The sequence below is a fragment of the Phalaenopsis equestris genome, unplaced genomic scaffold (genome assembly GCF_001263595.1).
Source record: "Phalaenopsis equestris unplaced genomic scaffold, ASM126359v1 Scaffold000210, whole genome shotgun sequence".
Taxonomy (NCBI): Eukaryota; Viridiplantae; Streptophyta; class Magnoliopsida; order Asparagales; family Orchidaceae; genus Phalaenopsis; species Phalaenopsis equestris.
Window position 1 is genome coordinate 337,002 of NW_018164652.1, and position 14,642 is coordinate 351,643.

The following is a 14,642-nucleotide window of genomic DNA, read 5'->3' on the forward strand; positions in this document are numbered from 1 at the left end:
TATTGACAAAAAACCATTCTGGAACAAAAACTTTACTGCTACAAGATGTTTGGACACCCGCAGGAGAAATATTTCAGATTGCACTCACAGTTGAGAATCAATAGTCAAAAGCAGGAACATGCTATTAGTGCACCCCACATGCCTAAACGCACTCCCAACAAATCTGATGAGGGAATCACCACAAGACAGAAGTAGGTGTCTGCCATTGAGATCCCTTCTCATGACCATACTACAACTGATAATGTTCAAACCAAAAATCAGGATAACCTCACAGCTCCTATTCAAGAAGCATCAGGTGTAGAGGTGAAAATTCACACTTCACATGCACTGGAACCTATCACCGTGACAACGACTGTCTTTCCTCCTACTGCGGTTCTAACATCAAATCAGATCGAGGATCACGTGAGCCAGCCTTCTGATTCTGTGTGTGTGTATATACACACATATATATATATATATATATGTGTATACACACACACACGCACACATATATAAACAGATGTGCCGTCATCTCCGTTCTGCTAGGGTTTCACCTCATGGCGAACCCTAGCGTCTGCTACAATATTTCTCGCGTTGTACTATGATTTTCTTTGCTTCACCGTCGTCGTTGGCTTCTTCTGGTTGAAGAGCTCGGTTCGTATGCTTCTTTCTTTGCAATTTTGTCGGGCTGCATTTTTGTCGTCATTTCGTTTAGCTGAAGAGCTCGCATCGTATGGCTCTTCTTCTGCGGTGCTTCGTTGCAGGCTGAAGGGAATCTGACCTTAACAGCTGCGCCACGACTAACCCAGCTCGATAACTCCCTCCCACACTTTTTGTTTCTATCGTTACTTTCTTCTTCTCTGCGGAACAACTCAGTTTCCTCATTCGTACAAATTTGGCACAACGACTTCTTCCTGATCGTGACTTTGGCTACGTCGTCTGCTAGGGCACTTAGATGGAGTTGCTGTGTCTGCGGGTTTGGAGCCTGATTTTCGTATTGACAAGTCCTGCAATGTTCTATAAACCTTCCACGAGGCTCTTGAAGGTGATGGTGATCACACTTTAATTAAAAAACTTGGTAAAAAAATAGGAAGTCTGCTCTTATTCTTACTGAGGTTGAAAGCAGTACTCTCGCGTCTTCTTGACGTTTTTCTATAGTGGGGAAATTTCTTTAAGAACATATTTTGATGCTATGAAGCTATTGAGCAGTTGGAATATTGACTTACTTAACGGTCGACATATACTTATTCAGCTATCTTACGTTGCTGATTACACTCGTATTTTTTCTCGAAAAGTTATTAAGATCGACAACCGTTTTATGAAAATTCTGAAGTGGACTGTCGATTTTGATCCAAAAGTGGAGTACCTATTATTCCTGTTTGGATAAAGTTTTTGGGGTTAAAATTACATCTGTTGAACTTGGAAATTCTCTACTCCTTAGCAACTGCTTACGGTAAACCTCTCAAGGTTGATAGTCTTACGCTTACTATCACCAGACCCTCTGTGGCTTGTGTGTTAGTTGAGAGAGATATCACTCAACCAGCTCCGGATGAGATATGGATTGAAACCACTCATAACAGATATTGACAAAAGGTTGAAATAGAACCACATTCTTTTTATTGCTCTCATTGTAGTATGTTTGACCACAGTTTAACTTTTTGCTATTGCTTGCATCCTCATCTAAGACTTGATATCGCTAAGTTCAACCACCTACCATCCCTGCTGAGAAGGTGCAACCCGATCCTCTATCCAACACCGCCATTCCCGATGAAGAACACCATACTACATGTACAGATCCAAACATGCTTATATCACTCATTGTTATTGAAGAAGACTCACCTTTCTTTGATCCAATAAAATATCAGCTGGTACTACAAACAGTTGCTTCTAATGTCAACATCCTACACATGTCTGACACATTTTAGACTAATCCACTGATTAAGTGAGCCAATTTTCAGATGAGGAATGTCATGTCTATTCCAGGAGGAAGAAGAATGGAGGCTGACTCGAGCTCGGGAACTTTTTGGATGATACATTGATTATTACTCGCAATAACACTCATTTTACCAATTTATTAGCTGACACCTTTCCTAGAACTAAAGACTGAGGCAATGCAAAATTTTGTCGCTCTCTAGTTACCTGATACTACGTATTTTGGCACTTTTTGTTTTTTCTTTAGGTATCTCATATAATTTTCTGTATTTTATCTTTTTTTGGAACCATTTGCATGTGGTGGTTATCGTATAGGTAAGGTGCCATGCTTGGCCCTCCCACACAATCTATTTGTGTCCTTCTTTCTTTTTTATATATTAGCCTTTCGGCTTTGTAAACACACACACACGCACCACTGAAGCTTATCCCTTCTCATGACATCGCTCTATCTTCTTACAGTCGTGTCAGTATTCTTCTAGCTTGTGAAGTACTGTTACTTTGTTAAATTTTCCAGACTAATGTTATCTTGCTTGCAACCTGATAATCTTAGGTTCTATTGTTAACATACGTTATTTGGTAAGTTGTTCTAGGATATTGAAAGGCAAGAATCTGGCTTGGAGTCGAACCTGTTGGCCAGTGAAGAAGAACCATCAAATCTTAACAGAAGTAAATGCAGATTCGTTGACTTGGATAGCCATCTCATAAACTGTACAAATAAGTTAAATTCATTAAAGAGGGTATGCTTTATTTTATTTTATTTTATTGTAAGCTACAAATGAAGATGTTTTTTTGATGTACACTTTACTTATTTCTTGTTGATGTTATTGTCATTTAAAATTTGCTTGCTTTATCTTGTCCGGCAGCAACTTTGCAGAATATTTGTTTCATTACAGATCATGTTCTCCTTGTATTTGAATTCAATGTTTCCACCATCATTATCATCAGCTTAACTCTAGCTATCAAGTAATGGTAATTATTTGAAGATTTCATTTCGTAAAATTGTTTGATTATAATTTATTTAAAATTTCATCTGTGACGCTAAAAATTATGCTTTTAGTGATCTTTATAATAAATTAGATACTAAGGAGGGTGAAAAATATATGAATAAACTAGCCAAACATAGAGAAAAAAAAGTAAAGATTTAATTCAAGTAAAGTGTATTAAAAATGAAAATCAAAAGTGCTTTTCTTAGAAAAAGATATTCAACATAGCTGGGTGTGTTATTTTGATAAACTTTTTAATTAAGTTTTTGAAAATATGATCGATCTTAGTGATTATAATCTTGTTAATAATAATAAAACGTTTCATTTTTATCGCCGCATTAGTAAAAAAGAAGTTGATGTGTCTTTAAAGAAAATCAAAGATGGAAAGTCTGTAGGTCCTGATGATATCCCAACTGAAGTGTGGAAATATTTAAGAGATTTGAGAGTTTCTTGGCTTACTAAGCTCTTTAATATTATTTTGAAAACAAAAAGGACGCCTGAGGAGTGGAGGAAGTATTTTGGTCCCTATTTTTAAGAATAAAGGGGATGCACAAGAGTGCCCAAATTATAGAGAAATTAAATTGATGTGTCATACTTTAAAATTATGGGAGAGGGTAATTGAACATAGGTTAAGATGCGTATTACAATGATTTGGATTTTTGCCGGGTAGGTCTACTATGGAAGCTATACATTTATTGAGAGGTTTGATGAAGAAGTTAAGAGATAATAAGTACGATCTACATTTGATTTTTATTGATTTAGAAATGCTTATGATAAGATTCCAAGAGCTATCCCTTGGAGAGTTCTTGAGAAGAAAGGTGTTGATATGACTTATATTCAAGTCATTAAAGATATGTGTACTAGAGCTGTTACTTGGAGTTCGAACTGAAGGAGAATTGACCAAATATTTTGCCATTTTTGTTGGATTATATGAGGGATCGACTTTAAGCACATAGCTTTTTGCTTTAGTTATGGATGGTTTTACTGGACCTTTACAGGAGGATGTATTACAGGAGGATGTACCTTGGACAGGAGGATGTACCTTGGTGTATGTTTTTTGCTGATGATATCCTTCTTGTGGATAAGATAAGAGAAAAAGCCCAAAAAAAACTTGAATTATGGAGGAAAGCTGCCAGAAGACAAGTTTGAGGCACACTACAATTTGAGTAGAACTAAAACTGAGTACATGGATGTAATTTTAGTAGTAGTAGCTCTAGTGACAGAAGTGTAATTTTGGGTGATCAAATTATTAAAAGGTGTGAATGATTTAGATATCTCGGGTCTGTTGTTCAAAGCGATGGTGATATAGATGGGGATTTTAATAGTAGAATTCAAGTTGGTTGGTTGAAGTGGTGGAATGCTTCGGGCCTTTTGTCTGATAGAAAAGTACCGCTTTGACTGAAAGGAAAATTTTATAAGATGGTGGTGTGACCTGCAATGCTCTATGGCGCTGAATGTTGGCCTTTAAAAGAGAAGCATAATATAAGTTAAGTGTTGCCGAGATGAGAATGATTAGGTGGATGAGTGACTTTACAATTAGAGACAAAATGAGAATTTAATATATCCGTGATAGGGTTGATGTAGCTCCAATGATGGGCAAAATTAGAGAGATTCGTTTTAGATGGTTTGGTCACATTAAACGTCGACCATCTGATGGTCTGATTAGGAGAGCAGATGATTTAGATTCGACTTTTGTTAAGAAAGGTAGAGGTAGACCTAGGAAGACTTGGGCTTATTGTATAAAAAATGATTTTAATTTATTTGAACTAAATGAAAATATGACACTAAATAGGACGCAATAGAGAAAAAAGATTCATGTAGCCTACCCCACATAATGAGATTAAGGCTTTGTTGTTGTCATTGTTGTTGTTGTTGTATAAATTACTTAAAATTTTCCAATGACATCAACTCCTCTTAACTATGATTTTAGGTATAAAAGTAATATTTTTTTTTGGCTCAACATATTTAGGGCTGAAGTCCCTAACACACATCAATTATAATTGTTCTTATCAGAATTTTTTCTGGCACAATATATTTAGGCTGAAGTACCTAACACGCGTCAATTAAAATTGTTCGTATCAGAAGTTCTCTAATACCAAACTGGTGCAAGAGGATAAGAGGAGGGGGAAAATTTGATGAGGTTAGTGGGAGTTTATTGGAATCATTCCAAGAATAAAGAATATTTATTATTTGGATGCTAGTTGAGCTTTTAAAGAAACTCCTATAATGTTGAAAGTCTGTCAAATATGGAACTTCTCAAACTGCAGTGTTAATGTTGAACTTTTCATTCGATCAATTCCCCATGAAAAAGTTTTTTGCAGGCATCATGTAGAACTTTAGGCTCAACCCTAATAAAGATAGTCCTTTACAGAAGCTAATGATTGTTGTACGAGAAAAAAATACTAAACATCTAAATCAATCCTAAACCGAACATTTATAAGTATGGCGCATGTAAATGATATCAGCACACAAATTTAGTTAAAGAACCTTATACTGTTCACCTTTTCTTGTTTCTTAAGTTGTAACTCAACATTAGTCCCTTATTTTGAATAAATTAAAATGAAAAACTCTTCTGATCCCAACCTCACATACATGGGATAAAGTTTTTGACATGATTTGGAAATTATCTTGAAGTAATCTATGTAGAATAGGCTTTGTGCGGATTGTGGGTTGTGAGACACAGCTAGTGTCATGAACAATTTTTGAGGATGCTTTGGATCTAAATAATTATCCAATTATATGCCTTGAGTTCTTGACTAAATATCATTTAAAGTTCAGCTGATTTTACTGCATTTTCACAATATTTATAGTTTAATTATTTAGACTATTCATTTTTTTTTCTCACAATGTATGTTTGTTTTTAAGCCATGCATGTGAGTTCCTGAATCTGGGCATAATTATTTAGGAGCACTAGGTCTATATATCCAACGCGGTGGTGACTTAAGCTAGTATTGCGTTGATTTACTTCACTTGAGTGATCGTTAGGTGCATTCAGTGCTTCTAATTAGCATCATGCATTTTTTAGTTCCATGTAAGTAACATGTAGGAAATCTATAATTGTGCATTATGATTGTTGTCATTTTTGGTAGGTGTTATGTAGACCCTTTATAATGAGAAGAGATTATGGTAAAAGAAAAAATATTCTTGTCATTGGAAGTTATAGTTCTACTTATATACCTATTCATAGACCTTGTTACAAATTTATAATATGCCATAATTTGTTTTCCTTTCAATGCCTCTCAATATGTATTAGAGTAGAAAACCTTGGCAACTTGCCCATTCCGGCATAATCTTCATGCTTCCTCCATTAACGGCGCCATCACTATTTCTAATGCATCTTCAACTGCGTCTTGTTCTACTCCAACGCTCGCGCTCTCTCCAGTTCTCACACTCTCTCACAATCATTGCTATTATATTTTTTTGTCCTTGTTCCAATGTCTCTTGCGTTTGGCTTTGCGATCACTGCAATACAGGCACATCTTGTTTGAGTCCCATTTATTCTTTGAGTGATTGTAGTGTCTCGTCCATATCCAGTTATTGCTAGTTGCATGCTTGTTGTTACGGGCAACAAGTACTCCTGCTAATCTATTCTTTGTTTATGCTATTGCACTGCCTTATACTTTGTCTTCATCTTAAGCAGTATAATTTCCTCTCCATCTTCTATACTTTATGCTAAACCCTCTATCATTGGCACTGATATTTAACTTTATTGTGCTATTTATTTTTTGCAGTTTCAGGAGTTTGGATTGCATGTTGCCTCCTTGTCAAACTCTTCATCTTAATGTATAACCTTTGTCTTATGATGATATTGTCAAGTTCTCAAAATGGCAATCATCCTTATGGAATTCTCCTTTGTATACTACTTTCAAACCTTTTATTTTTGCCATAATATCATTTATTAATTGTAGAATTATTCGGTTTGGTATATTGTTTGTTGTTTAGCTTGAGTACATATCATGAAGATATTTTATTCTATTTCCTTAAGCAGGCCAATATTTTGTGTACTTGCCAGGAATTTGCAGCTAAAACGAAGGAAAATTTTTCATTGAGATGTCAACTTGATGATGTACCGGTTCAAACCGAATTGATCCAGTATGTTCTTTTCCTCATTCAACTCAATTTTCCCTTGGCTTTGGTTTTTACTAATTTTTGAATGGTTTTGCAAATTCAATTTTTGAGGGAGGGCTGGTGCACTATTCTAGGGTTCCTAGTACCTGTTTAAGGATCAGATAATAGAATGATAATGCACGAGGTTGATGGAGTTTGGAAGGGGATAGAAAAGTTTGACGACTGATCAGATTGAAAACAACATAGAGAATCATGAAATGTTGGTTTCAATGAGGCATGATTGCTGAGAGAGATCCGCCACCTATATTTTTAAAAAGTTACAGACACACCACTTGGAAAAGAAAGATGTTATAACACTTAAGATAAAAATTCAGAGAACACAATCTATAAATGCATAAGCCTAAGCCAAAAGTCATAAAAACAGGTTCTAAGTAGCACACTTATACTAAAATATCAATTAAATTCTAATTCTAATTAAAAATAATGGAAAATAAGGTCTGCATCTGATGGCCACAATAGGTGGGGGATTCTTGCTAAACTCTTCATGAGATGGGAATCCTATTCCATGTTCAATACCGCATGCGTGGTAGATGGTAGGAGCCCACTCCCACATTACTCTCCCTTGATATTAGAGGCTTTGCATTTTTTATTGGAAATATCTGCATCCTCGTAAAACAACGACAAGCCAGTAACGTTAAATGTAACATAAATAGTATAGTTTCTAGGCGAATCATTCTTATAGGTGTAGTTGATAACCCTCTTGACAATTCTGAATGGTCCATCAACTCTAGGTTTGAGTTTTTCAAATAAAAGCGTAGAAGAGCTTTCCTTATATATAATCCACACCAAATTATCTTTCTTGAAGATCATAAATTTCTTGGATTTGTTGACATGCTTCTTTTACTTGGTGTTTTGCTTAATATTTCTTAACATGCTTCTGATATTTCTTGTGTCAATTTGGCAAATCTGTCTATTCTCTCAGAGCGAAGTCCACAATCAATGTAGCCATAGTGAAAGTGGTGCATTATTTCTCCTAGTGCAAATAGTTGCTCATTGTTATTGCTACACTTAGATGTGCTATGAACACCCCAATTAGGCTCCACAATAACAATTTTCCACTTGGAGACTGATTACAATGAATGCATGTCCTCCAGATCTATATCATCTTCATAGTAATGTACTGTAGTGTGACTCAAACCCAAACTCCATTTTCCTGAACTCCAACTGAAGCCTAACATAGCTTTTAGTTTTTCAATTGTAACAGTCTTAGTCAACATATCTACAAAATTTTGAGCCGTGTATCTTCCAAAAATATGATTGAACATCTTTTAGGAGTGAATGAATGAAGTGATACCTTAGCTGGATGTGTTTCGTCCTGACATAAATGTGACATTCTTAGCTAAATGAATGATACTCATGCTGTCATTGTAAATTTTTTAATTCCCTGAATTCTTGCTCAGTTCTGCTATAAAGTCTTGTGGCCAAATCATTTTCTTGCTAGATTCATTGATAACAATATACTCAGCTTTTGTAATCGACAATGCAACAATCTTCTATAATCTTGAAACCCAAGTCACTGTTGTGTTCCCCAAAGTGAAGATGTAACCTATTGCACTCTTCTACTATCAATATCTCCTGTTAGATTTAAATCTACTTATCACTGTAGATTAATTTCTGCACTTCCAAAATAAAGTATCTTGTTGTTAGTTTCTCTAAAGTATTTGAGAATCCACTTCACCTTCTTCAAATGATATTTACTTAGAGTACTCATATACTTGCTGACCATTGTCATTACATGTGCAATATCTGACTTTATACATTTCATCGTATACATTAAACTTCCAACAACTGAAACATATGGTGTTATTCTCAACTGTGCTTGCTTTGAATCAAATTTGGGCGATTATTTCTTAGTTAGTTTTAAGTGACTAGCTAAGGTGTGTAAACTGGTTTTGCCTCATGTTGAATATGTATAAGACCTCAACATATTTTGTCTGACAACTTCAAAGTACGTGCACTCTAGTTTTTCTTGATTCTAATACCGTGGATTTTCTTGGTTGAACTTAAATTATTCATTTCAATCTCCCTTTATGATTGCTGTTTCAAGTCCCTGTTCTTCATATCTACTTATACAATCAACACGTCATCTGCGTGCAAAGAAGCATAATATAAAAACTATCAAATTACTTAATGAAGTGATAATGATCTGCATAACATTTTATGTACCGACTGTCTGACATAAACTAGTCAAATCTCTTGTAACACTATCTTGGTGCATGCTTAAACTCATAAAAACTCTTCTTCAGTTTGCAAACCACATTGTTTCCTAAAACTTTATATCCTCGTGGTTGCACCATATACTATTGCTATTATATGTCACCATATTGGAAGACTGCCCTCACATCTTTCTGCTATAGACGTAATCTTCATCTGCTGCTATGCTCAAAACAATTCTGATTGTTATTTTTATTATAGGGGAAAATATCTCAGTTTAGTTCGCTCTTTTATTTTGCTAAAACTTCTTCAGAACAAGTTTCAACATGCAACGCTTATTTATATAAAGTATCAATTATATTGTTAAGCCTGCTGTGTTAGAAACATACATTAGCTTTTATTCCTGCTACACCAATGGATTCAGATATCTCATTGATTAGGTAAATGGTGCCTTTAATGTTGCCTCGAGCCATCACCATTGCCCCGCTTGTTACATTTCACAAATTATTTGTGAAAATAGTCACATACTTTGACTTTGCAAGCTGTCTCACGTAAATCATATTTCTCTTTAAACATGGAACGCGTCTAACTTCATTGAAGCTTCCAGACCTAACCATTTGATAACCTGACATCAACATCTCCATTTTCAATAATATTGCATGCCTTACTATCTCTCAAATATACCTTTCCTAGATCACTTTGAGTGTTGTTTTTAAACACCTTTTTGCGGGGGAAAACATGAAAGAGACTTCTGAATCTACGATTTAATATTGAATATCTAGGGATAAAATTAGAGATTGACCTTAAATTTTTATCAATGGAGACAATTTGGAAATAGTTTTGTATTTGGACATCCACTACTAACATTCTTAGGAGCTTTGCAGCCTTTCTTAGAATAAATTTTCTACTCTTGGTTCTAGCATTCACCTCTACCTTTTTCTCTCCCTGACATGGACTTTCCTCTTTTGGAATTGAATTTTTCCCTGATTGTGTTCCTATTCAGATTTCTTTTATTTTCAACATTTAGAGTATAATTTGAAGTTTTATTGCTCTCTTTCTTGCAAACTTCTTCGTTCATCACCGACCCCACAATGTCATTAATTTTTAAAATCATGTTACCTAAAGAGCTACTCACCACAGTGACTAGTCCATCCCAACTGTCTGTTAATGAAGAGAATTAAAGTAACAGTGTCATGTTCTTGTCATTGAACTTGATGCTAACAAAACAAAATTGATTAGTCATATATTGAATTTATTCAAATGTTCAGTACCGAACTATTGTCCACTATTTTTATATTGAACAATTTCTTCATCAGAAAAATTTTATTTGAAGTCGATGTCTTCTCATATATCCTTGTTAGTGCATCCATGAGATTAACAGTAGTTTTCTCACTCAGAATATTGAAAGCAATAGTTGATGAATGTGAAAGTCAGATCAAATCTAAGACTGTTCGATCTAAAACTTCCTATTATTCTAGATCTGACTTCTTGATGATTCCTTCCAATGATAAATATAGTTTCTTTTGATATAATAAAACTTTAATTTGCATTTTTCCGAAAGCAACATTCGAATCATTGAATTTCTTCACCTTGTACCTAGTATAATTTGCATAATAGTGGAATCATTGAATTTCTTTTGATTTTTAGAAAATCCTGCTCTTATACCACTTGTTATGACCGGAGATTAAATTACTATGAAATGTGAAATATAGATTCGAAAGATCCGAAATAAAATTTTAAACATAAACGAGTAACACAAGAATTATAGAAAAATGTCAGAACACCAAGATTTAAGTGTACCCAAAAACAAAAAAAAATCACAGAGTCTCACTACACCAAGAAATTCAGTATGAAGAAATGATGTGAAATGTATATATTACACCACACTTAAGCATGTTTATAACTTGGAACACTCTGAGATGTTTCTCTTTCACACTAGTGAACTTGCGAAATTCAACTCCAACGCACAAGATGCACTTTGCTCTTTCCCTGCATCAAAGGACAAAATATAAAATTTTGAATTGCATGATCTCAATTACAGGCACCACCCCCAAGCACTGGGTTTCCAGGAACATTGTTACAGGGAACAGTCTAAGCTTAGCTGTGCCGCTTCTGGGCGTTGGGTTTTTTGGCGCTTGGTTCCAGAGGCTTCTATTGGGTGCTTACGCTCCCCCATTGGTTCCGGGTGCCAGTCCAGGAGGTGGTGAAATAACAGAAAAATTATATTATTATAAAATAATAACTCGAATAGGCACTTTGATAAGCTCCTGTTCGGCTACGACTTAAAAGTCGTATTACACCATTCTAACCATCGTAGGAGTACTTGAATATGCACTAAGATAAGCACCTGTCCGACTATGACTTAAGAGTCGTATTGCACCATTCTAACCATGGCATGAGCACTCGAGGGTAAGGAATAGTGGGAGAGATTGAGAGAGAAGTTATTGTGTCCTACTCGACTCTAGTCGAATAGGATGAAGAAAAAAAGGGGTTTCGTGCCATACCAGATTCGTGTTGCGCTTGATTGCGGAGGAAGGGGTGGCAGTGGTGTCGTACATTGCCCTGGATTGAGCCGTGAGAAGGAAGGGGGCATGACAACTTGCTTTGGGTTGAGTCGAAGTCGAGGAGGAAGGGAGGAGGTGTGACCTTCGACATTGTGCTCGCATAACAGAGGAAGAGGAGCTACACATGACGAGCCGTGCGTAGGAGAAGAGGAAGACAAGTCGGGGTCCCTGCTCTGCTCACGTGTAGGAAGAAGAGGAGGGAGTCGAGGCATTGCGCTGCTCTATCGATTACAGATGAGCCGCGAAGAATAAGAAACAAGGTAGCTTCTGCTCGCGTACAGGAAGAAGCTGATGCTTCGTGTGTTAGCTTGGGCTAAGGCTGAGGCTTTTAAAAATAGGTATGTATAATATTTAAATTATTATTATTAGATGAATAATTATATAAATGTGTGAGGGCACAATTATTTAATTAATTAATGCAAAGTTATTAAAATCAGAGATTAAAAAAATAGTGAGGTTAAATTCGCAGGAAAGGTTGGAGGAGTGTGGCAGTGAGGGAGGAGATTGATCTGAACAACTTATAATGTAGATCCTCATTTTTAAGTTAAGAAAAATTATTATAATGTTATATATATATATTTTTATGTTAAAATATAGTTTATTTGAACCAGGGATTTAAGAAGTTAGGTTCAAAAGACTAAGACTCTGTTTGGCGCAGCTACAACTGCACTGCCCCCCCCAAGAAGCTGCTGTGAGGAAGCTGCTGCGGAGAAGCTAACTGACTGTTTGGGGCAGGTTTGTGAAAACAGCTGTGGGGCTGCTGTTACTGGAAAAATGACAATTCTGTCCATGTTTTGTAATGTTGTGCTTAATTGAACTGTGATAACCATAAATTTAATAGTTCTAAGGCAAAAATTCACTTAAAACAGTACATAATTACTAATACACGCCTCACTTCACAGTGAGTATCAAAAGTGCAAAAAAAAAGTCTAAAACTATTAAAATGTTTATTAATAACATAATTATAGACAGAGCATAAGTTGAAGAAATGCAAGCATTCATTTACAAAGCTACACATATTATAAGAGAACAAATAGACATGTAACAAAGATCCAATTAACTGAAGTTTCCCAATTTATTGAAGTATCCAACATCAAACAAAATCAGGTATAGTTCTCATCACCATTGCACATAAATAGTAAGCTTATAAGAACAACTGCCATGAATCGTTTAGCGAAGAAAAGCTCAAAAGACATCATTCCCTTCCAATGTTATAAGCAGTTCAAAAATGGCTTTGAGTGCTTGGCATGTGTTTAAATCTCCCTAGCCAATATCTAAAGCTCGAACCCAGCTCTGTGTTGCATTCTTTCTCATTCGACTTGCATCCAATCTCTGCCTCAACTCACCCTTGTTTTCCAACCGCATGAACTCTTGCTACATCTACAAACGATATGTGATAGATTAGGTAGCGAAGCAGGAATTTTTACTTAAAAGAAATCTGTTCATTACATGCATACCATCCAGTTCCTATGTATTTACATATCAAACACATACACTTTGCTTTTAACATTTATAACACCAAAAATTTTCATATTATATAAAAATACCACTTTTTTAACTTTCCAAAAGTAAATACAACTTCTCTTGCATATGTAAGGTGGAAAATATGTAAAAAAATAAAATATTGGTGTGTTAGATATGTAAATAGACAAGGATTGAGTGGTTTGTATGAAAATCTTCCTATTTTTTTATCAACAAACAATCAACATTAGACTTCTGCTTTACCTTTCGTGGGAAGTCCAGTAGATGGAACATTTTATAACAAATGGAGAGAAAGACATTTTATCAGCTAATTTTCTTTTGTGGCTCGTCAAACTACGGTTGCCAGGCTGCGGCCCGCGGTCAGTCGCTAGGCTGTCGGTCTTCATGCTACGGTCTCTAGGATGCAATCAGTCGCAGGCTGTTGGTCACTAGGCTATGGTCGTCTTATCTGAATTGTTAGATTGCCTCAAGATCTATGCATAATATATTTGGGCGTAAATTTTAAGTTCACTGATTTTCTTGCTCTTTGCTAGCAACAACTGCTATGAGGATAAGAAAATTTATAAAGAAAAAACATGATTATATGAATAACTGATGGTACTATCTATTTAGGCACTCTTTGCGCTCCGTTATTGCCAAAATTTGTTACTGTGGTGATTTGCAAATTAACCTTTGCGGAGCTTGTTTCTACTGGGCAGGGAACCACTTTTAGAACTTTATCTGTGTCGAGTTTGTTGACAGATGTTTCTTATGCTTAGCATTGAGAGTAGATTGTGAGACCAACTGGACAATCTTGGCATCACAATCAATAGTTTTTGCTTAATCGGGTGGCTTAAGGGATCAGCCAGACAGTCTTGGCATCTCACCAATTTGTTTTTGTTTGACCGGAGGACTTGTGTCATGACCGATATACATCTAAAGCATTGAAGTTGGGTTCTGATCATCGCGACTTTAAAGAGACGGAGAAAGAAAGAGCGCCTCGCCCGTTGCTTCAAGCGACGGTGGAGGAGAGTGGGAGTGAAGCGAACTTACCTTGATTTGGAAGAAGGGGAGGCTCGGTGCTTCAAGCGGCAGTGGAAGAAGGCGCTGGGAGCAGGGGGCTTCACGTGGGGGCTTGATGCTTCGAACGGGATTGTCGATTCGCGATGCGTTCGGGAGCAGGGGCTTCACGAGTCGAGACGCTAGAACCTCGTTCAGCTTCGCTAGGGTAGCGACGGTTTCACGGGGCAAAGATTGGAATTTCTGGATTGGTAACGCGGGCCGTAGGGTCTATCCGGCGGCCTGACGTTCTGTTATATTCGCGGCCAGTGGCCGCGAATGCTTAAATCAAATGACGATAAATTCCAACGCGTCGCGGTTTGGAGCCGCTCCGCATGAAAAAAGCGGCCCCAAACGAATCTTAAGTGTTTTGTAAGGAGAA

At 36.3% G+C, this 14,642-nt stretch overlaps 1 protein-coding gene across 8 annotated transcripts in view; it reads left to right on the forward strand.

Annotated features, from left to right (window-relative positions):
* The window catches only part of LOC110023113 (coiled-coil domain-containing protein 93), a 68,342-nt gene that overhangs the window by 19,978 nt on the left and 33,722 nt on the right, over nucleotides 1-14,642 (forward strand). For 3 of the 8 annotated variants that reach the window (XM_020722355.1, XM_020722354.1, XM_020722351.1), the window contains exons 2-3: nucleotides 2,502-2,648; nucleotides 6,907-6,986. The exons of 1 other annotated variant lie outside the window; for it this stretch is intronic. In XM_020722355.1, coding sequence (XP_020578014.1) covers nucleotides 2,502-2,648; nucleotides 6,907-6,986 — 227 coding nt within the window. Of the gene's footprint in view, nucleotides 1-2,492; nucleotides 2,649-6,906; nucleotides 6,991-14,642 lie in introns of all 8 variants that reach the window. 4 more of the 8 variants (XM_020722353.1, XM_020722358.1, XM_020722359.1 and 1 more) reach the window with 4 other exon arrangements.